Source organism: Colossoma macropomum, unplaced genomic scaffold (genome assembly GCF_904425465.1).
Source record: "Colossoma macropomum unplaced genomic scaffold, Colossoma_macropomum, whole genome shotgun sequence".
NCBI classification, from domain to species: domain Eukaryota; kingdom Metazoa; phylum Chordata; class Actinopteri; order Characiformes; family Serrasalmidae; genus Colossoma; species Colossoma macropomum.
This window is the reverse complement of record NW_023494803.1, coordinates 36,121,090-36,148,771: the sequence shown is the minus strand read 5'-3', so window position 1 is coordinate 36,148,771 and position 27,682 is coordinate 36,121,090. Positions and strand designations below refer to the sequence as shown.

Genomic DNA, 27,682 nt, shown 5'->3' with positions numbered 1-27,682 from the left:
TCAACTACCATATATTATTCAGTAATTACTATGAGCTATTCAGTAACAGCTACACATTTGATAACTCCTATGTAACTAATAGTTTAGTTGTGTAGTCATGACAGTGAAGAACTGAAGTGTAGGTCTGTGTGTGGACACTTACAGTTTAAGGGGTTAAAAAGTGGTAAAACTGCTTCACCACGCTGCACCTTATCACACTTAGTATTGTTTCTGTATCCACTTCTCTCAGTGAGCAAATTTCCATCAGCTGTTTTTCCTCTCAGCGAGGGCCATTTTCAATTGAATCACTGTTGAATAAGCGATTCATTGACAGTGAGTGTTGGACTAATTTAGGCCTGTGACAGTGTTTTGTGTATCATCAACCTTGGAACAGAGATTTGTATCTCAATGAGATTTTCTGACCAAGTAAAGGATAAAAACAGACATTATGCATCATGAGCATCCTCATATATAACCATCCATAACTTCATTCAATGATTCCAGGATGTGATAGCAGAAATTATATGGAGCACGTTCAATCAAAGTACACAGCTTTGCTCTTAAGTGAATTTACTTCAAGTTCAAGGTTAACTCATAGACTGCTTGCCAACTTTTTGCCTCTGGATATAATTTTTGTGTTTATAAAGGTTTACGTGTTTATTTACTCAACTAGATCAAGCTTTACGTAACTAGATCAAGCTACATTCTTTAAAAAAAACATACACCTTTAAAAATGGTTCTTTAACGGTACTTTAATAAAGACACTGGTTATATGTAGAGCAGTGAACACTCAAAGAAAGATTAAATGATTCTTTGGATGATTAAATGGTTCATCTCTATGATGGAAAATGTGTTATATATGGCTCTTTTAAGAACCTTACAGAAGCTTATATAAAGCACCAAAATGGATTACCTTTTTTGTCATAAAGAACCCATTTTACTAATAGTGTAGAAGAACCATTATTGGTCTCCTAAAGCATCTTTTAATGGATCGAACTATTTTGTTAATGAGATGTGCAAGTATGAATAACCTTTCAGAAGTTTGGAGATCCTCCATACAATGTAAGGGTTCAATACAAATTAAAAGCTTTTCCTAACAGTGTACATCCAAGACAAGAGCCATTTAGATACCTTTTGAAACAGTATTACCATCTTATACTCGGCCGTATACTCTATGATTTATGTCAGTATGCTATGGTTATGAGTTTTAATAGTATATGATGAGCTCTTGCCTTTTAGGTGATCGTCACAGTTTCTTTAGGTACTTTGTAAAGGTTTGAGCTTCACCCTTTGTATGCAAAAGTGTCTGCCAAATAAATTGATGTACAGAAATATGCATGTTTTGTTGATTTTCTAATTGAAAGCAAGTCAACACATCCTTTACAGAGAACACACTTCTGCACATTTTAATATTTTCATTCATTCATTATATAAGTTGCGTAACCTCCTGGGTCGCAGGGGGTGCTGGAACCTCATCCAGCACTCACTGGGCAGAAGGCAGGAAACACCCTGGACAGGCCACCAGCCCATCACAGGGTAGACACACAGAAATACACAAACCTAGAGGCAATTTAGCATCTCCAGTTCACCTGACTGCATGTCTTTGGACTGTGGCCAGAAACTAGATCAGCTGTAAAAAAACCACACAGACACAGGGAGAACGCGCAAACTCCATGCGGAAAGGATCCTGGTTGCCTGGCCAGGGAATTGAACCCAGACACTTGTTGCTGTGAGGAAGCAGCGCTACCCACTGTGCCACATTTTAATGTAGTTATTGTTTATTTGCTGAATTTAACATACTGGGTGGGTGTGGGGGGTATGAGGGGTTCAGAGGGTGCTTAAAAGATAAAATGTGACCTGTGCAAAAGTTGTGGTGCATTTTGTATATATTTTTTGTCCAATATGTATATGTACATATGTATTGAATGTGTTAACTCATTTATACTTAGAAAATAGCTAAATATAAATAATTTGTTTAACATTTCATGTTCTCTCTTTGCCTTTATTACTATATCTATTATCTATTCTTGCTTTCAGTTTATCAAAGAAATCTGCAGGGACACACTGCACTGTGGTGCAATCCAAGTAATCCTAAACACATTCAGTGATATTGGGGTCTGGGGGGTTCAGTCTGTTGCTCTGAGAACACCAGCAGTTACAATTTTTCCTCTATTTTTTCTTCTTTTTTGGTCTCCTTTTCTCAGTAAGGTCTTCTTGACAGCTACACATCCTTTCGGACCCATAGTGCTGGATTGTCTTCTCACAGTGGAAGGATGGACAGAAACACCTGTGGATGTTTTCAGATCTGAAGCAGCTTGATTTTCTCCTCTCTCTCTCAAAGATGAAAGCTTTAAGTGCTGTTTATCTGATGGGGGCAGTTTTGGTGTCTACCAGGTCTTCCACTGTTGTTAGGGGTCCCATTTTGTCCATTTTGTCTCCTGAAAAATAAATAACTTGTATTGAATCACTGGAATTAAATAAATGAAGAGTGGTCTCTGACTTTTGCACAGTACTGTAAATGACATGAAAGATACAACGAACCCTGAGTGTTGTGACTGACAGGCACATAATGTTAAACAAACCAAGGTTGCTTGAGCACAGCAGCAAGAAATAATTTGTTATTGACAATGTCCACTAGCATGTGAATGGATGGGGGCTGTTCCACAGATGACCTGAGCAGCCTGTGTGATGGTCAGGGGGAGACTTGCTGTGTGTGAATCACAGTGGACGGTGGTGAAATGCCTGCTGCTGGCAGTCTGTGGTACACAGGGCTGGTGTCAGTGCGTGTCAGCCAGCCGTCTGGAGACACAAACAGCACACACGCTGCTTCTTCCCTCCGGAAACCAGCGCTGAACTTTAAAACTCAATCTTACATTTACTCAGACGGTTAAAGGACACCAACAACCTTGACGCATTTCTGTGTCAATTTACTCCAGTAATAGCTCCTTTGCCTCTTATAATTGCCAACCACCCATGTTGCTGAGCTTTTATCTTTCACTTACTCATAGATTTTATATGATTACACCATCCAGGTAATACCGGATTGTAAACCTGAGTCTGAGACTATGAGTGGTGATGAACAGGAGTAAATGATTAAGGAATACACCTGCACTCTTAAAAATAGAAGTCCTTCAGTAGCTCTTGGCTTGGACACACAGTGTCCCAGGTTTATTACATACTAAGGTGTATTATTCAGTAACTACAGGGACTTCAATGCAAACTGGCTGAGCTATTCTTAGGTTATAGAAGTGAGTAATAAAACTTTGAGCCCACCGGATGGACCCATTTAAGGGGTCAACTGGCACATAACTTTTACATTGAAATTGCACTTAAAAAGGTTTTTCAGGTTTACACACGTCATATAATTTTACTCTTGTTTTGCTCTTTACTGTAGTTTGTGCTGCTCTAATAGATGACTTTCCCTCTTTCCCTCTCGATCTATCTATCTATCTATCTATCTATCTATCTATCTATCTATCTATCTATCTATCTATCTATCTATCTATCTATCTATCTATCCATCCATCCATCCATCCATCCATCCATCCATCCATCCATACATACATCTACAAAAATGTCTCTTTAAAAAACCATTCACAGGAAGGTTTTCTATGGCATTGGTCCAAATAAATGAAATAAATAAATAAGCAAATACTCTACTATTTATTAAATAAATGTCATATAAATACTCTGCTAATAATTCATTACAAATAATTCAATAATGCAGACTTTTCAAACTATTTTGGTGGTAAAATGGAAGTTAGTCAGTTTACACTACTTAGCCTATGGATTCATTTATCAGATTTTTCAAGATAACATCCCTGTAAAAGAAAATACAACATCAACTACAATCATTTTATAATTCCTGAGTGATTCTAACTCAGATACATTGCAGTTGCCCCCTGGCAATGTCAAACTGAGATGTTATGAAACAAACTTTTCCAATTATATTTCAATATGGAGTTTCTGTGGTTTGATTGACACATGTTCCATACCCATTTGAGTCCTCTGTGATTTGCCCTTGGCTAGGGAAATTTAATATTCACCCTGATACTTTGCCTATCTGACAAGGACAGATTTAACTTACAGACTCATTATAACCTTCAGCATGTATTTTTATCCTGGAGTCTCTTCATGTGGCCACTCTGATCAGGAGTCAAGAGACCAAACCAAAAAAAGTTCAGCAAAAGTGATGCTCTTCTTCCTCTTTTGATGAATCATACAAAATTTGAGAAGACATGTAAAAGTTTGTACAATCTCAATCTGTTGAATGGCCAACTGGTAAATTAGTGTGCTGTAAGTATGTTTCCACAACAGATAGGCTTTGTGTTCAGTCAGTGAAGCAGAATGTTTGAGCTATCACAGTGCAGCTACTCGTATTGCCACTGTGTCCTCACTGTTCAAGCATCTGCGCTCTGTCTTATCTTGCTGTTTTAACTTGAGGTTGATGTAACAAAGCAGCAGCAGTTGGGTGGGGCAGGATGCATGTATAGCTCATTTATTTCATGCTGTGTTCTTGTCATGTCGGAAACTAGAAAATGCCAATTTTGCTTCTAGTAAATTGCACTAGAGCAGCATATTTACAACTGGGAAACTCAGGATTTCTTAATGATACACAAGGTTACAGAATGTGACATAAAACCATTCACCTCTTCCATGTATGGCAAATGCAGTGAAAGTGAAAAAATATACCTGATGTGCTTCTATGAGATTTATGTGCCTTTTATTGAAGCAAAGAAAAGCAAGGTATGTATTCTTCAGACCTCCATGCTTTTTTTTCCATGTGGTCGGTGTATCTTCCAATAAGCAGAAGTGGGAAGAGTAGCCTAAATCAATGCTGCAGTAAAAGAAGTGATATTTGAGTAAAATCATAACACAAGCTATGTAAATTTATCTTAAGTAAAATTATTTTCCCGAAAAACAATTTGAGTCAAAGTACAAAGGTATCAGTTTAAAAAAACTACCCAAAGTCAAAGTCAAGTCAAAGTGAACTTTGTCATTCAGACTATACAACAAGGAGTGCACAGCTGAGTGAGATTGTGTTTCTCCAACTCTATTGTGCAAAATATACAAACATATAACACAAAGGCAGCTGCACATAGACATCCTAGAGAGAAATATTGCATGTTGTATAGAAAAAATATTGCACATAGTTCTTAATGACACTGCATAGTGTAACAGGAAATGTAAACCTGACACTGGTGAATTGTAACTAAAGCTACGTTCACATTACAAGCCTCATTTCTCAAATCAGATATTTGCTCAAATCCGATCTCTCTGACACCATGGTTCACACTTGTTTAGTTAAGTGATTTAAATCTGTCATCAATGTGAACGAACCGGCGTCCTGAAATGAACGTGAATGAATTGCATGCGTCACGTCTAAACAGGCTAACGAGCAGAACGAGCTTCACTGAGAAGATAATTAACTCTGATCAGCTCTCAGCTTCATTATTAGAGCGAGACGAAGGTGAAAAAGGTAAGATGTGTTTCTTTTCCACCGTTTACAGGCTTGAACTTCTGTTCGGCACTGCTGCCATGGTAACGCTGAAGGATATTTTGGAAAAAAGTACATGAATTCCGATCTGAGCATCACATTAAGGTCACGTGACCCAAATCTAGGACCACATATGAAAGTGCCTCAGGTTGGATTTGAAAAGATCAGATCTGTGTGTCCACACAGCTCTGAAAACATCAGACCTGAGTCACATTAGGGCAAAATATTAGATTTGTGCCACTTCAACCTGGTAATGCTAAGTAACTTACAGAACTGCAGTGAAACTTCTTAGTAAATTCAGCATCTATCAGCACAGGAACTGAAGACTTTTAGGCTCTGTCCTTCTCTTTTTGGGATTTGTTTCGTCTAAAATGAAATGCTAAAGCTCTAAAGTGAGAGATGTGACCAATCACAGAGCAGTACAGATGTTGTCACCAGCAAAACATGATGAAATTAAACATGAAGAAAGGAATTAGTAACTGTATAACCATTTAATATCAAACCACGCTGAATGACTTTGTTTAAATCTTGATAATTGAATTGTGGATTTTCAAAAATTGATGGAATACCGCTCTAAGAAGATCTATGTACCGCCGCTGTATAAAAACAAAAACAAGTATAAAATAAAACATCTTCATATTAACTAAGAAAAACATTTTCGACTTCTCTTATGAAGTTACCATTTTGGGACAGCAGTAATATGGTGTATCTGCTTGCCTGTGTTTTGACCCATGTTATGTGTCCTGATGCCGATAGTTTGATTAGACCGAATAGGCTCACTTACTGCATGCACTTCTAGGTCACTATAAATTCCACTTTAGCTTAAGTATTGCCCGCAAAACCTATTTACATGGCTGAAAATGATGTTATGCATCACGTGTCTTCATGCATTTGTAGCTTACAAATGCCACCATTTCTTTTTCACACTGTACTGACAGGCAATCCCCAGAAGGAACCCTATTATTACCTAACAGTGCTGAACCTTGGACTGACCTCTCTGAAGTAGTTCACCTAGTTATAGTCAAATCCTTCACAATATCCAGCGACAATAAATCACTGCAAATGCAAGCATCTGATAGCACTCTCACCCTCCAACTGATCCTGAGCCAACTGAACCACATTCTTAATGTGCTCTCAGTGAGGGGCTCTTCACTGTCCTATTACCCCAGCGTGCTCACATGCAGAAGGCAGCTCAACGGGCAGAACTCATCCCATAACACAGTTATCAAATCGCCTCGTCCAAAGCCGTCCAACTGGGAGCCACAATGAGAGCTCATCTCGGCCAGCGAGCCCTTAGAGCCCTAGGAGATGATCAGCGCAGTGAGAGCCCGTTATTATCATCATAATAAGGACGGCTCTCTTTGCTCGAAGACATGCACATGGTGGTTTAAGCCTGGTCTACAGGCCTCTGTGTATGTGTTCGTGTTTGGCATCGGGATTGTCTGCTCACACCAAAACCAGGCCGATCAATTCTCTAGTTTCTTTCTCGCAGTAACAGTCCTGTCCCGTTTCTATTTGGCCGGCCTGGACTTGCCACCCAAGGCTGTGTTTCAATTCACACATTGTCCACAGGAAGTAAAGCTAACTGAAAAGTCCTGTGCAGCAACATTATATTTTTGATTTTGTTGCAGCACCATGAAATAGTTTTATTTCTAAACTGCCATTCAAAGAAAAAGCCTCAGTGAATGTCCTGATCTGATATATATTTATACTTTCCATATAAAGAAGTGTTATTATATGCCTGGAGCCGTGTTGATATGCCATCTCTCTGGCAATGATTAATGTTGCACAACTTTTCTAGAACATTTGTCCCAGCAGAACTGTTCTTTAAGAGTTTTTACTGAAAATGATTACCACGTAAAACAGGTATGAATAAATTAAGAATTTGACTGACATCTCATTCAGTGGCCCCAGGAAATATTTGGACACTTAAATCATTAGTAAACTTGAATGAAGTTAAGGTCCCACTTTTTATGTGTCTGCTGTTCCCACCTCATACAGCTCTTAATGCTTTACCCTTCTATTGTATTTCCATAGTAAAGCTGCATGCTCTGGTGGAAAGGGAACATTTGACCTTCAGTGGAGACGTGTGTCTCTGGACATTATGTTCAGTGGTTTTGGAATAAACTGAGACACATGTAGCCCATATCATGGAAAAACAATTTTTCTTCACCTTTTTTTTTTTAAATAAAGAGTTTTGTAGTAGCATGTAAATGCTGTGAACCCCTTAAAATCTCAGGCTTATTACATACTAAGGCTTATTATTCAGCAACTACAGGGACTTCAGTGCAAACTGGCTGGTCTGTTCTTAGGCTATTCTTATGGGCCCTGGCCATCTAAGGAGCTAAAGTTTCAAAATGTACCATCAAATTCACAGTTCATGCAGTCCATTTATGGAAACTAAGCTGCAAAACAGTCTGAAAACTGACTACTTTTTAAATGAGGCACAATACAGACCAACTTTAAAGCTTCTGTAGTTGATGTTTAACTTTAAGTTTTAAGAGTTAAATGATAACAGTTTCAAAGTGTACAGTTTACTCTCCAGCCTATAAAGTCAATATTTGAAAACTAAGCTCCAAAACAAGCTCATTTTGAATTAATTGTTTCTCTGATGTCACAAAAACAAAGCATTTACATACATACACCTATTCAGCCTATAGCAGTTTGCCACCATGCATTAAAGTTATAAGGAGAATTTCAGCTCTGGACTGCTTTTTGAATAAGGTTTAATACAGGGCAACCAATCAGAGTTAAGTTAATTTACATATATCAGTCTTAAAGGCACAGTAATAAAAGCCTGTTTAATTCTATGGGATAATGAGAGGTTGGAAAGTGGTCATGTAAGAAATGAGTTATGACCGTTCTTTTGGTACATTAAAAAAATGAAACTTGAAAATTGAAAAATTAGAAAATTGAAATTATTTAATTCAAAAGTGTACATTGGTTCCACACTGGTAAAATGCAGCTGTGTGGCTACTTACAACCACCTCTGTGCATCACCATATCAAACCCATTCTCAAAGAGCTGCACTGCTTATTTATAAGGTGCTACATCTTATCTGAAAAGCCCTACATGACTCTGTTCCTGATTACATATCTGAAATGGTATCCTTATCCATCTCACTGGCTCCATTCAGCTAACTCTGGATTGCTGGTTGTACCCAAGACCAGGCCCCATTCGATGAGTGATAGAGCTTTCTCTGCTACTGCATCACTTCCGTAGAATCAACTCCCTGATAACATCCGCCCAGCAGACAGATCTTTTCTCATAATGTATCATTTTAGAGATGTATATTGTTGCATAATTGTTTTGTCTGTGTCTTTTAATTATGGAAATCCACATTCGTTTGGACTTTTTATCTATTTTAAGCCCTTCAAGCTCTTCGAGAGAGCATCATACCTAAATTAAATGTATTATTATTATTATTATCTCAACCAAAAGCTAGTAAAATGGATGATAATACACTGTCAGAAAAAGATGCCATACAGGAACATTCTTATACCAAGGTATAAACAGTGTAAATGTAGCCTTAAAGGTATAACAATTGTTTTAAGGTCCAATCGTGTACCTTAAATGAGTTGTAAAGGTACACTATAGTGACAGGGCACATTTGTTTTAAAGTAAATGTTTTAAAATAGAAAACTAACATAAAACCCTGGAGTCAAGGTAAGGTGTACAGAATGTAACTTTAAAAATGTCATTATAACAGAATATGCTACAATTTTGCTCCCTGCTGAAAGGTACTGAAGACATGACAGTTCAGTTGCTTTTCTCAGAGAATTTAATTGTTTTGATGTCATATATTTAATTCATGTGGAGCAAATGTACACATCTCTATCGAGTAAATTCAAAGCAACATTTTCAGTACATAAACCCACACAATGGCTATAGATGGACCTTAGGGGAAGAAATAAAATGATCTAGGATATCTGCTTTTTAGGCTTCTAAATTCAATGATTTATCTCTAAAATTACCTTAAATTATAGACTTAGACTGCAAAAAAGTGTATCTTGTCAAGTAAAATTATCTTAAATATAGTCAATAAATCTAATATTTCTCTTGTTGTGATTGTTGTAAGCTTAATTTAAGATTATTTACCTTAATTTTAGATATTTTTACTTGTTGTAAGCAGTTTTATTAAGTAAAAATCTCATTATATGGGCAGATAATTTTGCTAGATAATCCTATAATAAGTGCACAACCATCTAAAAATATTAGATATATTGACTAGATTTAAGATCATTTCAATTGACAAGATACCATTTTGTGCAGTGTAGCATTCAGCTTTTCTAAGTAACTCCTATGGATCATTAGTTACTTGATAGTAGACCTTGATAGTAAAGCAACTAAGAGTTAAAATCATTCATAACTTACATAAATTACACTCTCAAAAATAAAGGTACTAAACTGTCACTGTCCCTCTTGTCACTGTGGTGGAACCCTCAAGGGTCACATCTCAGTACCTTAAGTCAGGGAACATAACTGTACCATAATCCACTGAAATGATACTTTCTAAGTTGTATTAACTCCACACACCCCGTCTCGTCTCTGGGCTTTTTATTTTATTGTTCCGTTTTAAAACATTCGGTTAGGAAAGGTACAAATCTGTACTTTTCACCTGGGAAAAACCTATTTAAGGTACACAATTGGACCTTAAAACCACTGTTGTACCTTTAAGGGTCCATTTACATCGATGAATGAAAAATGTACCTGCACAGAGCTTTTATTTCTAACAGTGTCCTAAGTGAAAGATACTTTGTGACTGAAGAGGTGTTCGAGTGTAAGATTGTAAATGAAACCTGAAGCTGCATTTTTTGAGCTCAGAATTTTCAAGAGTACTTTTGAGAAAAACCAATATGAGACGTTTTACAGAGGATTCGCTTTAGAGAAATGACAAAGCATCACAGGCTCTCCTCAGACGTAAAAGATGGATAGAAAGTGTTGAAGGACGGACTTTGAGATGAGTCTATTGGGGGGGAAACGTTTGGGCTGTATTTTTAGCCCCCCTGGTCTGATCTCAGTGAGAGTTAACGCTTGGCGTAGGAGATTGCTCAGACGTGTGTGTTGACACGGTGAGGCGTGTCCGTCCACATCTGTACGTAAGAGGCTCTCCCCCCGTGTCTCCTGCTCTTTCCCCCCACAGTTAGTTGTTGAAAGGGGGGGCAGGGGTTGGACCACACTGAGGGGTGTGTCCCTATAAGAGGGGCTGAGCAACAGCATCCTCTCTGATACAAACGCAAGCAGAGAATAGGAGGCAACTGCTACTTTCCAGTTCATCTTCTCAGGACAGGTGCCTGATCTGCACTCAGCACAGGTATGTCGGGGGAGGGGGTGGGTGAGGGTGAAGGCAAATTCACCTGATTTAATTTTGGATAGTAAGTTGACTTTTTCAGATCTATTTTATAATCTAGAGTGTAAGTAGGTATTTATGGTAATGCGTTGAATTTACTCACCATTTCCATATCAATAACACATTTCTGGGTCTCAGTTTAGTTACTTTTGGAAAAAATTGTAATGTATTTTAAAAGTATTTCACTATAATGTATTCCACGTGATTTATATATTCATAAATGAATAGTAAATACAGTATGTTGCTTTTTCCAGCATTATTTAGCTCTGTTTGCTCATTTTGGACAAAGTTCAAAAGGCATTTGACTTGATCTATTTTATAAAATAGAGTATGTCATAAAACACGCATAGGAAAAAAAGGATTTTCTATTAAAATCATGAGCATTTCTTCCCTGCTTTGTAAAATTTATGAAATATCACCAAGTAGTTGTGGTGCCCTTTTCACCCTGTTATCTGAGATAAAGTCTCGTTTGTACGGCTCAGCAGATCTGCATCAGGTCAGGATGTAACTCTTGTCTGTTGTGATGACAGCCGCATATTTCTCGTGATACTCTCATTATTGTCCCATCGATTCATTCGTACAGAGATCAGTGCAAATCTTTAGAGGACCCGGTCCTCTGTCCCGGCTCAATATGAACCCCAGGGTACTTTGGGAGGAAAATGACAGCACTCTGGAGCGTTAAATTAAGGCTCCTCTTTGAGCGTCGAGGGGGAATATCGACAGAGTTGTAAAATACTTTCAGAGAGGAGCTGCTCTTTTTGTCTGAGATGGGCAAAAAGTGCAGCAGACCCATAAGAATGGGACAGCACCATCCAGCCTGCTGATGTCTAGAGCTGGTGCTATACATTGGAGCTACACATTGCTTTCTGTTACAGTTTGGTGCTGCTGATTAGGGATCGGTCCGTGTGCCAAAGGCTGAGGAGCATCCCTGTATTTACATGAGGCGTTATGAATTAGCTTTAAAGAGCGGCTATCACAAAGTGGAGTTAATGTGACTGTGATTAATTCCAGTTTTAGGTCTAAATTAAACCACTTAAACTCCAGAACACAGTCATGGGTTCGAATGTCTAAGAATATTTCAGCTTGTTTGCATTGCATTCCATGTAGTTGCTGAATTATAAGCCTCAAGATGTAATAAGGATGGTATTTTAAGTGGTTAAGCTTCAGTTTCTCAGACTCAGATTGAGCCTAAGCTTATTCTAATATTGTGTTCAATTGACACTACAGTTTAAGTCCAAGACTGGGCCTTAACTGGCACTAAATGTCAGCTGTTGCAGAGATAAAGAGGATTGCATGCACGCTAAACTAGGAAAATCAAGGTAATCTTGATGTGCATTTTATTTTACTTTTTAGAAAGTTTTATCCCTCATTATCCCTTATTTTCTTTCAGTACTATTGATCTGTGCTGCTATGCGCAGTTACAGTTAGTTTTGTTGTTCATCTACTATAAATATTACACCCATAGAGAGCATTGTTACATTTCTTTGACTGCTTTAGATGTGATGTAGGGCCCTTCCAGGGAGGAGGAAAGGTGTTAATGAGTCATTTTTAATGCATTTTGGCACCATGACGGCAAAAATCGTCATAAAAAGTGAAAGATTTAGCAAGGATGTTTGCAACGCAGCATTAAAATATAGTCTGATAGTGTTCTTAAGCACCCTGAGGCAGATAGATGTAGCACTCATCCCATCCAGTAAACTGTAGAGAGTGTGAAATGGATTGCCGATTAGCTATGCTCTTAGATCTGCTGGTGGATTCTCAAAATTGGCTGTAGGATGAGATGAAATACTACAGGACAAGAGCTTAATCTTCGGTCACGCTACTGAAAAGAGAAATAAATGTGGGCTGACAACACCTTCATGTTAAACAGATACGGCATTCTTGAAAAGCATTAAATTAGTATGCATTTATGCATCTGGTGATCCTTTGATATTCCAAATGTTGAACTGCTTAGTAAGATAAGATTCCATAAAAAGTGCATGAAGCATTGATTCTGTGGGTTTTTGAGTCCGTTTGTTCTCATTACTTCTCTGCAGTGATTATTTAGAAGTGCAGCGCATGCTGAATAATCTGTAAAGCTACTGCATACTGACAATAAAGCACTCTATTAGAGAAAAGTCCTTTTTTTCATGAGTCAGCAGAATAGTGCCAGTCGTATGTAGAGACCTTGGTCCATAAATAATGAATAAAAGGTGGCACATCAATCAAACACATCAAAGCTGAACAGTCATCCTGCAGCTGCTGCTGTTTCACTGAACTTTTAAAGGGTCAATGAAATAATTAGACTGATGAATACACTAAAAAGTGGAAGAGAGGACGATTTGAAGTGGTTTTGAGGTTTGAATTGAAATGTCACTTTTGCTCATCAAAATGTTTGCATTGTTTTGTTTAATGTATTTATTTGAGTCGAATAGATCCAATTTTATTGCTTGTTACCACATAAAGTACATTTGTAGGTTGGATTAACTGGCTTCGCTACTCAGAGGTGATTATTCTTCACTGGGTTATTTAAGTGAATATTCTGTACACACTTAAGAATGATGGCTCTTCAAGGATTCTTTTTGTCAAGAAAATGCTTCAGTGTGGAACGATGAACATTCACAGAACCTTTTGCATGATTAAAGGGTTCTTTGCCTCATGAAAATGTTCTTCAATTAGAGAATGATGGAGAATGTGCTGTAAATGGTTCTATATAGAGTCTTTTTGAAAAGGGTTATATGTAGCATCAAAAAAGGTTCTTCTATTGTTTTGATGTCACACTTGTAGCAATAGAAGAACCCTTTTTGGTGCTATAAAGAACCCTTTTCAAAAAGATTTTAGATAGAACTGTCTATAGTATGTTCTCCATCAGTCTGAAGATCTTTTAGCACCAAAAAAGGGTTCTTCTTTTGCTGTAAGCTTGACATTGAAACAATAGAAGAGCCCTTTTTGGTGCTATATAGAACCATTTTCAAAAAGGTTCTGTATAGAACCATCTACAGCATAGTCTCCATCACTCTGAAGAATATTTAGCACCAAAAGAGGGTTCTTCTACTGTTACAAGCGTGCCATTGAAACAATAGAATAATCATTTTTGGTGCTATATAGAACCCTTTTCAAAAAGATTCTACATAGAGCCATCTAAAGCGCATTCTCCATCAATCTAAAGATTTTTTAGCACCAAAAAAGGGTTCTTCTACTATTACAGGCATGGCACTGAAACAATAGAAGAGCCACTTTGGGTGTTATATAGAGCCCTTTTCAAAAAGGTTCCCTATAGAACCATCTACAGCACATTCTCCATCAGTCTGAAGAACTTTTAGCACCAAAAAGGGTTCTTTTACTATTACAGGCATGCCATTGAATCAATAGAAGAATTCCTTTGGGTGCTATATAGAACCCTTTTCAAAAAGGTTCTATATAGAACCATCTACAGCACATTCTCCATCAGTCATTCACGATGCAAAGAATCCTTTATTCATGCAAAGAGTTCTTTGAATGTTCATAGTTCTATATAAAACCATTATCTTTACCAAAGAACCCTTGAAGAACCATCATTTTTAAGAGTGCATGTGTAATTAGTAATTCTTTGCATTGATGTTTGTAGGTTAAAGAGGGTGTTCCTTAGTATTCAAATATCTGTATTATTAAGTCTTTAATATGCAAACACAGTCATTCAGAATAATGTTCAATGCTCAGTTATAGAGAATCTTACAGAGAATTGTATACGGTGGTGGTGATGGGAACCAGACATCCGAAGAGTTTAGTGGCTCCCTAACAGAATTAAATGAATTATTAAATGAATTAAACGAAATGGTTGCGAATGCTTTGCCAGACATCTGAGATATTGTATTGCAATCATTTTGAAATCAGGTTTTGGGCTATAATCATGGGCTCGTCATGGTGGAGAGATGCATGCAGGATGTTGGCAAAGTTGTCTCCAAAGAACAAAAATATTTATTTATTTATTTATTTAATCTCAAATTGACCACTATTTCAGCATAATCAACAACACATGTGTTGTAAAACTCAGAGGTCATGTGTAGGTTCGCTGGTCATTTTGCATAATAAATAAAACGGCTATATTCACACTCTAGACATTTCGACCCCTGGTTCCTATCACCACCACTATAAACTATGTTTGTAAGTTTCTCTACGATGAACCTCTCCACATCAAGTCACTCTGGGTGATTTTGCTTACATTTCAACAACTGAATCATGCAGATGTTTTAAAAAGTTTAATTCTGAACCTAAACTTTAATAGTGTTTGCACAATATCAGTAATGAAATCAATTATCTGTGCTTTCGTGCATCACAAGCATGAAAACTGCCTGAATAGGCAATTTATTGCTGTGTTATAGGTGTCAAAGCGAACCCTATCCAGCCTATCGCTCTGTAGTGTGGTGAATTTTTCTATTCCAGCTGATTATTATAGTCTTAGCAAAGCTTGTTTTTAAAAGGTCAGGAAGAGAGTTACTGAGGCAATTTTGTGTACTGTGTGGGCATGTTTGTTTGTGTGGGTATGGGTGGGTGTGCGGGGGTGTCCGTGACCTTCATGGACTGCAGTGTGAGGTGGAACTGCTGGATTGGCTCTGCAGCTGGCAGACTCCAGCACACATGCACTCACACTCGTCCTCCAATATTTAGCTGTTCTCCTCGTTTCTCTGGACCGTCCGTTGAATCCCGTCTCCATCAGGAGTCATCAGTGACGCAGGAGAAGATGCAGACCACTTTACAGTATGACCTCTGCCATGCTTTTGGTCACGTCATCGATTGCATGCCTTCAATACATAACTAATGTTAATGGTAATCTTAAATCAGCTATTGGGTGGTAAAAGCACTCAAGCTTACTACATGGTTGACAATAACCTTCATTGATTTCTTCTACACTTTTGCAACGATCTAATGTGCAGTGGTGCTTGGGGAGCAGTAGTCCAGATGAGAGCTTGCTGGATAGCTGGAAGTGTCACCTACGACAGCTTTTAGAACCCTTTCTATCGCCGTAAGACCCCTCGACCTGTCCCTTTTCACTTTTCTTATATTTTTATAGATTTATTTTTATCATCATTGCTTTGATTGTGCTTCCTAAAATACAGGTAGATCCATTTCAGGGTTCATATTTTTGCAAAACATTACAGACCACTCTACATTTATTTAATTCCCAGTCAAAAAAGGGATTCAATTCAAGTTATTAATTTTTTTTAGCATAATCAAAAACTAGAAACCATATATTTAACAGACAATTACACAGAAGCACCAACAGCTAAATATAATATTTTTTAGTATTTAGTATGTCCACTCTTTACCTTTATTACAGCTTCCATGATTTTCAGGAGACATTCAGTTTCAGTTTCTCAAAGTAATCTGCAGGGATATTTTTCCACACCTCCAAAGTTCAGTCTTAAAAGTTGGTTGCATTTTCTGCTTCTCAAGATCCAAGTAATCCCAAACACATTCAGTGATGAGGTCTGGACTCTGGGGTGGTCAGTCCATTGTTCTGAGAGCAGCTTCTTTATTTAATTAGCAAATTTCCTTTTGTTTCTTCTTCTCAGTAAGGGCTTCTTTACAGCTACACATTCTTTCAGACCCACGAGGTTGATCTTTGAACCTTTGAATCTTTTTTCCATCCTTTTTGGGAAGCTTTCTTTCAGTTTTTTTCAAAATAGATCTGCAAGGGATGTAAAAAATGTTCTTTTTTACATAATTCAAGTAATCCAAACACATTCAGTGATGTTGAGGTCTGGACTCCGGGGTGGTCAGTCCATTGTTCCAGCAGCTTCTTTGTTTGATGTGTCTATTTCCATTTTTAAGATATGGCGTCTTGACAGCTAAACATTCTTTCAGACCCAGAGCGCTGAGTCGTCTTTTCACAGTGGAAGGATGGACAGAAACACCTGTGGATGTTTTCAGATCTGAAGCAGCTTGACTTTCTCCTCTCTCTCATAGATGAAAGCTTTAAGTGCTGTTTATCTGATAGGGATAGTGCTGGTGGTCTACCAGGTCTTGCACTGTTGTTAGATGTCCCATTTTTTCTTTATCTTTTAAGCATTTTTTAAACTCTAGCTTTGTAAATTCATTTTTCCTCATTCACTTTCCGCTTCTTTAGGAAAGTGGATCATCTAACCTCCTGACATCACCCTGAAAAATGAATAGCTGGTAATTTATATCAGTTTTGAGTGGACAAATAATAAAGGAAGGGTGGTCTCTGACTTTTGCACAGCACTGTATATATACACACTCTTTTGATTCAGGAAATGGAGCTGCGTCATGGTGTGCAGTTATCCAGTTCATTGCTTGGATCATCATATTGAACTATTTTTCTTCAAATGAATAAAGTCATAAAATTACTTCAGAAAACTCCATCTATCAAAACCTAGAGAGGCTTTATCATACTATTGCTGTGTAAAGTACACCATTCCACATGTGGTGGTCACACTTGTGCATACCTTCACTGCTGCAAGAAGCACAATGGTTTTTCACACCTGTTTGGTGTGAATTACTGTATCTGTGGGATTCCAGACTCTAACCATGAAGCCATTTACATCTGTGATGGAAAAGTTTAAACTACTTTGAATGCTTCATTGTCTGCCGTTAAGAATCCCCATGGCGCCTAGCACTGACTATGACACCAGTGATGGTGAAATGAGCCATGCTCGATGCTCTACAAGCACCATTTGCCTCTCAAGCTTAATTGAGCAATTGTGTTCTTAGCCAACCATGTTTGGCAGCATGGGCTGGCATCTCTAGAGGAGACACGTCTGAGATGATGGAGTGTATCTTTACAGGAAAATAAGTTGGCTTGGGATGCATATTATTTACTGAAGACCAGTTATCATTTCAGATCAAAGCAACAAGAAAATAATGTCTGGGAAAAGTGGCTTATCTTAGCAGTGACAGTGTAGAATATGAATCATTAAAGCTGAAATAATGTAGATGTGCTTTTTTCTTAGCTGATGTACTACATTTAATGACCACAAAATCAGTGTCCATGTGCAGGCTTTTTGGTCTCTGGAGCATCTTTTCTTGCACAGCTTAGAGTGAATTGCTTCAGGTTCTGTAGCAGCAGTACAGTTCCATATCTCTAGTTTATTCTAGATTTATTGTCTATGTATTGTTTTTGCACTCGCTGTGTGTATAAGTATTATCTGTTATCCCACTTGTACATGTGCACTCCTTATCTTAATGGTCATGCACCAGAGAAGCAGCCCAAATGTTTGTTATACTGTACCATCATACATGTATAATGACAGTAAAGCTGAATTGAATTGAATTGAATCTGTTGGCCATCAGCTGCCAATCACTTCCAGTCAAAACAACCACTAAGTACAAGTTATTCAAAAATGATTAAAATATCCAGAGAAAATGGGACCCCCAACAACAGTGCAAGACCTGGTAGTCCACCAAAAATGTACCCATCAGATAAGCAGCACTTAAAGCTCTCATCTTTGAGAGAGAGGAGAAAATCAAGCTGCTTCAGATCTGAAAACATCCACAGGTGTTTCTGTCCATCCTTCCACTGTGAGAAGACAACTCAGCGCTATGGGTCTGAAAGGATGTGTAGCTGTCAAGAAGCCTCACTGAGAAGAGGAAATAGACAAAAAAGAAGAACATTTGCAAATCAAAGAAGCTGCTGGTGTTCTCAGAAAGATGCACTGACCACTCCAGAGTCCGGATCTCAGCATCAATGAATGTGTTTGGGATTACATGGATCATGAAAAACAAAAAGTGCAACCAACTTCTAAGACTGAACTTAGAAAAATATCCCTGCTGATTTCTTTGAAACGCTGAAAGTGAGTCTACTTAAAAGAATGGAAGCTCTGAAAAAGGGAAAGTGTGAACACATTCAGTATTGAAAATTATTGATATACTTCTAAAAGCTTCTGTGTCATTTTCTGTAAAATATGTTTTCTTTTTCCTGGTGCTGAATAATAACTTCTTAATGATTGTATTGACTGGAAATGACATAAATGAAGGGTTGTCTTTGATTTTTACACAGCTTTGTGTGAGGCTCAGCCCTATGTGTGTAGATCTACTCACTCAGGAGGATAATCCCCACTCAAATGACCTCAAATGTAATTACTTACAACACTGAACACAGAATAGCAAAGAAAATGAGAAAGAAAAGCAGCGTAATAAACTGTGCTCAGGGCTGGCAGCCTAAACTTCTTTGTTTAATGTCACATTTCTCTATTCAGCCATTTCTAAGCAACATTTGGTCACTTTTTTTGCTTAACTGGTTATTCCCAGAGGGTCTGCTGGTCTCTTGTGAGATAATTCCAAAGGTCACTGGTTCAGTTTGTATTGGTTTGGTGGTTAATCTTCTGAGGAAGGTCAGTTCTTTTTAAATTTGGTAATTGAATTTGTTAATTGGATCTGGAAGCGTGCCAAGCTTTGTCTCCATTATGAGAGGAGAACTAGTAAAATGAGGGATCTTAGTAGACCTATATGGACGCCACAGTCGCAGCCAACATGCAGACGAAGATACAATTATCTAGACATTACGAGGTTCAGTAGATTACCTGATAATGAAGGGTAATGTGGAATGAACTGTAAATCACTATTAGGACTATCATAATGACTGTCACTTTGCACTGACCATCTCCCTCTCACAAAGCTAGAGAAGGAAAAGAAGGAAAGGAATGATAGATTTCAAGACTTACCATATCGTCTCCACAGACTGAGACCAATGAGACACTTAAGACAGACTCTGATTAGATACGCAAGCATATAATCTATGAGCAGGATGAGAGCGGTCTCTCTGGGAAAATCAATATAACGTAATAAGGTAACTTTTAAAGCGCAGCGTCAATAAGCCGTTCTTTTACACCTTCTAGATGCTGCGTCTATAATTCACTTACCTCCTTATAATTACTCACTCTGCCTTTTCTTTGTCTTATAAAAATCTCAGGGTGGTATTGATTCTCTGTGAGTTACATCTCTGCTTTTGTTTTTTACTGAGTTGGAGAAACTCAGAAAGTCAAGAATAACAGTGTTGGAATTGATTGACCTCAAAGTTGCTTCAGAACTTTGCAGAGATCTGCCAAAGTCTGTTGAGGGTCTCACAACGCAGTTAGGACCCCTGCCAGTACATTCATCTAGACCTCTCTGACCTGGTCATTCCCAGTTTGTCTTTCTTCTCTTTTCTTTCCGTTTCTTTTTTTTGGTTTGTCTTCTTTTTTCGGTGCTGACTGTGCAACGGTCAGAGGCCACCCTTTATTTATTTAATATCCAGCCAAAATGACCATTATATTATGCATTTTTCGGTCAGAAAAATGCCATTGTTCTCAAAATGATGGACTGACTACCCCAGAGTCCAGACCTCAGCATCCCTTAATGTGTTTGGAATTACTTGGATTGTGAGAAGCAGAAAATACAACCAACTTCTCAGACTGAACTTTGGATGAAAAATATCCCTGCAGATTTCTTAAAAAAAACTGAAATCAAGTCTCCTGATAAGAATAGAAGCTGTAATAAAAAGCAGAAAACATCACTTTTTCAGAAAATATAGAAGCCTAAATATAACATAACTTTTTTAGCGTAATGTCCAACTTTTCCATTCCTTTTGAAAAACTTCCTTTTAGTTTTTCATTTAAAATCTGTAAAAGTTCAGTCATAGAAGTTGGTTTAATGTTCTGTTTCTCACAACCCAAGCACATTCAGTGATGTTGAGGTCTGGACTCTGGGGTGGTCAGTCCATCGTTCTGAGAAAACCAGCAGATGATTTGTTTTTGTCTGTCTCCCCAACACCTGTGGATGTTTTCAGATCTGAAGCAGCTCGATTTTCTCCTCTCTCTCAAAGATGAAAGCTTTAAGCACTGTTTATCTGACAGGGACAGTTTTGGTGGTCTACCAGGTCTTTCTCCTCTTTTTTTGGAGTGGTCCTTTGTAGATCATTAATAAACTTTTAACATAGTATCAGTAACACAACAGCATATCAGTGAAGTAGCAGTAGTGAAGCATCTGAATACACTGAAGTAAATATCTTGATAGATGTTCTGTTGATACATTACTTACATCAAGCAGATGTTTTGTCAATATGTTACTTCCATTACACAAAACCTAACCTTATCCAACCTTACCCAAAACCTAACCCTCACCTTGGCCCTAATCTTAACCCTCATATGTTTTTGACATGTCACTGAGAGTCTGTTGAGTGTTTGTTTCATCTAAAAAGGACACTCAAAATAAAGCGCCACCGAAATGTCTCCTGAAAAATGACTAATTTGTACCAAAAGGGTGTTTTGACTGGAAATTAAACGAAGGGTGGTCTCTGACTTTTGCACAGCACTGTATGTTTGGTGTGTAAAGTTTTATTGTGGTAGTAAACTTCTCAGAGCCGTATATCAGCTTTCGCTTTTCCATTCACGTCTCATTATGCCACAAGCACTAATTCAAGCCTCAATTATAGCCGATGATGAGTTTTGCTAATGAAGTACTCGCAGATGCGGAGTTTGTCATACGCACGCATACACACACACACACACACACACACACACACACATACACCAGCACGCAAAACCATTTCAAGCCTATCTGATGACAATCTAAGGTCAATGGGTTTAACATCCACTTAGGCATTCATGGGCTTTATTCACCCAAATTTGATTCACAATGATACTAATCAGAGAGCAGATGTCAAATGTCATTGATGATTGTCCCCTGCTGTGTTATTTGGGCTTATCATTTACTTTAAGTGTAATCTGATTCCAATCATATTAATTGTGATGATGGAAGAAATCAGTGGTTAATTCTCAGCACATCTTTTCTGTCTCTCTAACCTCGTCTGTCCTGCATTACAGACGTTACTCAGTGTATGATGAAGACACCACTATGGACTCTGCTGCTCCTGGGGCTGTGCGTCCCTGGACGCAGTGACTGTCAGAGAGACTGTCTGTCCTGCGGCCAAATCCTGCCCAAAGACCACGCCTTCGACACACTGGTGAGCCCCAGTTATCGTATTAATTATTTAATCATTTAATAATGTGCATTAAAGGAATAGATTGATCAAACACGCTAACATACCTAACATTGACTAGAAGCTGGTTTCCACCAAGCTGAATGATGTCATTTGTATAATGCTAACTGCTTTTAGCATTATTGATCTATTCCTTTAACATCTCGTTTTGTACTTAACCTTAAAGGGGCAATATGACCCAAAAATAGCATTTAATATATTTTTTCCACATTTTTTTTTGACAGAATGTGATTTTGTACTCTTTTTATGTTGTCGTCCATCAAGTTTCTCTCACAAAATTCTCTAAATACACACTACACTGCACATTTTGGTGCTCAATTACTGCTTATATGCCGAATTTAACATATTGGAAAAATGAAATAAAACAAAATGTGGCCTGTGCAAAAGTTGTGGCACATTTTATGCTTTCAATAATGTCAAATACAACAAATAAATAGAAATTGTGCACTACAATCTGCAAAAAAATACCCTCTTAAAAATGTTTTTTTTAATATCTCATAATTAAACCATTGTGAAGTAAGCAAACGTATTTAGAGTGGTTTGATGCGAGAAGATTTATTGTAGAAAAACTTACAGAGTGAGAATATTCACAGTGTTGGTGAAGGGAACCAGACGTCCAAAAGCGTTTAACACTCCTAAAAACTGCTTCACAGAGAGCTGTCACATGTAATAGTTAGAAATATATATTTCCTGATGTCTGAGACATTGTTTTATGATAGTTTTGAAAAGGTTTTGGCCTAAAATGTATCTATCCATTCATGTTGGAGAGATGCAGGACATACAGACATACAGAAAACTGATTTTTTTTTTTATTTAGCACTATTTTACCATTATCAATTTTACATTTTAAGCTCAGAAGTCACGTGTAGGTTCACTGGTGGTTTTGGATAATAAGTAAAATGACTATATTTGTGTCGTAGACATGGTGACCCCTGGTTCCTATCACCACCACTGTAATGAAATCTGACTATTTTACATCAAATCACTCTGAATTACTTTATTTTTCACCTCAACAACTGATTTGTGTAGAATTCTTTAAAAAATGTTAAATTCCCCTTTTAAGATTCATGGAAAGGATGTGTTAACTCAAAAAAACATGTAATTTGACCAGAGGTATTCAAAGTTTTGCACACAACTCTTAACTCTTAACTTAACTTTTTTAGGTGCAGTAAGTGCATTAGACTTAAACCATTACATCTAACACATACCTACACTTGACTAGATTACAGTTACAATGTGCCTAACAGTCTCTCACTCGAGCTCAAAGATAAGCTGCATCTCAGAGTTTCTGTTTTTCTGCTCTGGATGCTGACCAGAGGCATTTGAGGGGGCAGCAATGTTGATTTCATTAAGGATTGTCTTTTGACTTTAAACAGCTGTGGCGATTCAGTTATGTCTGTGCATATTTAAGTAGAAATACAACAGCATCATCTGGCCAGGCCGGTGGCAGAGGGCGACAGAGCAGAGCTGGTCCAACTTGTGCTCAGGGGAATCTCTCTGTGGTGTTCTCTATCACTTTGCAGCATGAATGACCAGAAAGGGCACATCCCTCTCTCTGCTTCCCAATCTCAAACTTCCACCCCTCCCTACTCGTGACTCAGAACCTCCCCTGGCACCCGGCATTTAATTCATTTCTGGTAATTGATTCCTTTCGATGACGGGGAGTGGGGTGCTCACTCTTCTTCTTGATGCACCAATTAATGCATCATGACTTTTATGCTGTTGTTGGAACTCCTCCACAGGAATTTGAAATTTCAGCACTGCAGGGGGGCACTGTCGGTTAACCCCTTTAACTCTGAGGGTCCGTGTGTGGGCTCACTCAGTTTATCACTCTCATAAATACATAATTGTTATAATAACGCATCTTAAAGGAGAAAATGTCTGCATATACACTCATTAAGCACTTTATTAGGAACACTTGTACACCTACCCAGTCATGCAATTGTCTAATCAGCCAATCATGTGGCAGCAGACACTAGAATGGTGCAATAAAGGAAAAACAAAAGTAAGTGGCAGTTCTGTGGATGGAAACAGCTTGTTGATGGAAGAGGTCAATGGAGAATGGCCAGGCTGGTTCGAGCTGACAGAAAGATTGTAGTAACTCAGATAACCACTCTGTACAATTGTAGTGAGCAGAAAAGCTCTTGAAAGTGCCCCTGAAAAATCTCTAGGAATTGCATGATGCAATCATGTCAACATGAACCAGAATCTCAAAGGAATGTTTCCAACATCTTGTGGAATCCATGCCACGAAGATTTGAGGCCGTTTTGAGAGCAAAGGGCAGCCCTACCCCTGTATTAGTATAGGGTTCCTAATAAAATGCTTGCTGAGTATATAAATTGTTAAGATGCAAACAAAGTCATTCAGCATTGTTTGGTGTGAAATGCTCCATTCTAGAGAAACTTACAGAGAGAACTGCTCACAGTGGTGGTGATGGGAACTGGGCATCTGTACAGTTTAATGCTTCTAAAAGCTCCCTCACATAAAGTTATTACATGAAATTGTTCTGAATATGCTTGAGATATTGTTTTGCGGTAGCTTTGACAAAATTTTGGCCTAAAACTTAGATATTTTAAGTCCACCCATGGCACAGAGGTACATTCAGGGTGTTTGAAGGCAAAATAGTACCAAAGGATGAAATTTTTTTTTTTTTCATATTTCCACTACTTATTGTCAACATTATGTATAAAAACTGAGTTGGTTCCCTGGTTGTTTTAAGTAGTAAATAAAATGCCTATAATTGCATCACAAACCCTGATTCCTATCACCACCGCTGTAAAGAAATGCGAGTCAGTTTCTTTACGCTGTAAAAATGTTTTTTTGCGAGCTCAACCTAAAAAAATCCTAAACAATTTAACTAGTTTTCTTTGACTCAAATAAACACTTTGAATGAAAAAGAAAAAATAAACAGGTTCGATCAGTGGTTACCAATCCAGTCCTCAGGGCCCCTTAAACAAGCCACATTTTTGTTCCAGCCCAACTCATACCACCCAGTTGGGAACTGCTGCGTTAGGTGAACAAAATCAATATTTTATATCAATAGAACTCAAAAAAACTGTTTACAGTGCATAATGCCTCATTTTTCTGTTCGCAAAGGAGAAATCACTCTGAACTACTTTGTTTACATCTCAACCATCGAATCTACAAAGACATTTTGAAAAATTGGTGGTATTCCCCTTTAAGAATAGCTTTAGAACTAGGGACTAAGGGGATAATCCATTTATGATAAATATTATATGTGCAGTTAACTGGAATCAGAAACTATTACCTGTGATTTGCACATTTTGCTGCATGAAAAGACTCATATATTATAGATTTATATATACATATATATTATAAATGATTTACAATTTGCCGCTTCCTAATTTGCATATACATAGTAAAATCAGCAAAAGCAAATGAAATCCACTAGTGTTAAATAAACTCTTCAACTCCAGTCTTCGATGCCCACTGTCCAGTACAGTTTGATGATGTCCAAATAGTTTGGAAATGACCATACTGTACTGGACACTGGCCTTGCAGGACTGAAGATGACTAACCATGGACAATATGTAGTCTTATTATGGGATAGGGGGAGGCAATATGTACTCTGAATGAGTTCATTTTGTGCTCACACTTTATTCTGATGGTCTCCTATATTTTAAATACAATACTGAAATTTCTTAACTAAATTTCAGATGAAACTCAACAGAGTTAGGGTTCTGACTGGGAACAGGATTAGAACCAGGGCTAAGGTTAGGGCAAGGTTTAGATTTAGGTTTTGGATTGAGGTTAAGGTTAGGGTTAGAGAGTGTTAGGTTTAGGGTTAGTGAAAAGTTAAGCTGAATTTAATAGATCATTAGTCGAATGTCAGTTAAACACCACATGAGCGTCTACAAATCATCTACAGTTCAACGTCAAAATAAAGTGTTTACCGTGTATTATTACAATCTCAGGTCTGCCTGGTGGAATGTGGAAAGGGTTTGCTGGGCCTAAACTGGGAGATCTGCCGCGCAGCCATGGAGGAAGGACCCCTGGAGTCCCTGTCAGTAGGGGGCGCCATGCTGAAAAGAGCCAAGGAGGAGGTGGAATCTGTTCTCCCTCTGGACCAGGGTGATGGAGGCCTGTTATATTCCAGCGGCCTGCAGAGGTTTGACCACGCGGCCCAGGCTTTGGGCCTGGATGACCTGGGCCGAGAGAGCCAAAGCACCCAGCTTAGTGCGGTTTACCAGTCCCAGCAGTCTCAGTCTGCAGAGGAAGACGAGGAAGAGCCAGAAAGAGGAAGGGAGCTGCAGAGTGAACAGGAAAATGCACCAGTAAACCTGACCAAGCGCTTTGGAGGCTTCCTCAAAAGCAAATACGGCTACAGGAAATTCATGGACCCTGGCAGGTCTTTACAGAAGAGGTACGGCGGCTTCATAGGTGTCCGCAAGTCTGCCCGTAAGTGGAACAACCAGAAGCGCTTCAGCGAGTTTCTAAAGCAGTACTTGGGCATGACCACTCGAGCTAGCGAGTTCAATAGCATGTCCACTGATATCACCCAGCAGAGCGAAGTGTAGGCCTCTTCAGTAGCAGTAGACTCACCCAGCAAGCCTTCATTTGTCCTGCTCAGTTAAGAGATACTATACATGTCTTTGTACATCTTCATGAAAAATTGACTATGGAATGCCATGTGTTTAGAAAAGTTCATCAAAGTATAAGATTTCATAACCACAGACTCAATACTAGTGCTGGGCGATATTGCTAAAATTCTATATCTCAATATTTTCCAAATATGTCATACCGTCAAGGTATGAGATGATATTGAAGTTTACATGAATAAAGTTAATGAAACCATGCTCAGTGCTGCTACTCAATGCTAAAGGAATGTCTTAGAAACAACTTGTTTTCATTGTTTTTCTTTTCTTTTCTTAAAATTACACCAAAGCGAATCCTACACAGTATTGTAAAAGATTTCCAGACAGAAACCACATTTCCAGAAAGAAAAGTTCGAATTTATTTAGATGTTTTATGTGTTTCAAACTATTCTTAACAGTTTGAAGAGCTCAGTTTGAGGTTTTTGTTATCTATCGATACTGTTAAAACAAAAAACAGTCTTGTTGAGTGACATCAGTACTGGTATTGATGATACAGGGTGTCCCAAAAAAGTGACATCATTTGAGATCTGAGTAACTACATGTCCTGGCAAATGAAATTAAATAGGCTTCCTGTTGAACCATACGAGATTTATTTCTCAAAATTTGAACAAGAAATTCAGAGTGTTGTAGATTTTATAACCGATTTCACAGCTTCACAAATGTAATATCTTCCGATACTGGTGGTCGTCCAGACCCCTTTGCGCTGCACAGACAGCCTTCCTCTCTGAATTTTTTGTGCCATGTCCAAATCTGCTTTCCAGTTGGTGCATTTTTATTGAATTTTCTCAGAAATGAACGCTGCACACTCTTGTTTGACTGTGTTCGAGCACATTCTAACACACAAAATTCATTTCTGGTGAACGACATTCTTCAACCTGAAAACTTGGTTAGTTTTTACACATTTTGTTAAAATTTGAGATCATTTGAGGGAGAGTTGTCTATGTTATTAGACTACAAAATGTCAATTCTTTTGGGACACCCTGTATATATTTGCCCAGCACTACTCAATACAGAAGCTAAAAGGGAATCTCATTCTAAAAGTAGCAAAACACTGGAACGTCCACATGGCATTCATTTTCACTGGGTCCCAAGTAAGGGCTCATTATTAAGTAATTTTCACCTTAGGTATTAAGTTCTCAGCACTACTGGTCAGCTATTTAGTCAGAGAACAAAGAGAACCCATCTGAGAGAGCTGTGGACTCCCCTGTCGGCTGAGGCCTCCATTCTAATGTCTAAAAGTGGTTTCCTCTTTACCACACTGCCATCTAGAGGTCAATAAGAAATGG

At 38.1% G+C, this 27,682-nt stretch overlaps 1 protein-coding gene across 1 annotated transcript; it reads left to right on the top strand.

The window, feature by feature from the left end:
• Positions 1-10,679: 10,679 nt before the first annotated feature.
• Positions 10,680-26,964, top strand: pnoca (prepronociceptin a). The gene is made up of 3 exons (XM_036593381.1): positions 10,680-10,790; positions 21,605-21,744; positions 25,716-26,964. The coding sequence occupies exons 2-3, from the start codon at positions 21,619-21,621 to the stop codon at positions 26,316-26,318; spliced, it is 729 nt and encodes a 242-aa protein (XP_036449274.1). The 5' UTR covers positions 10,680-10,790; positions 21,605-21,618; the 3' UTR covers positions 26,319-26,964.
• Positions 26,965-27,682: the final 718 nt, after the last annotated feature.

What these genes read in the sequence shown, in the direction of transcription:
- pnoca (XM_036593381.1), top strand. Translation starts at nt 21,619, where the DNA reads ATGATGAAGACACCACTATGGACTCTGCTGCTCCTGGGGCTGTGCGTC. An exon ending in ACCACGCCTTCGACACACTG is followed by an intron (nt 21,745 to 25,715) that starts GTGAGCCCCAGT and finishes TTACAATCTCAG; the next exon opens with GTCTGCCTGGTGGAATGTGG.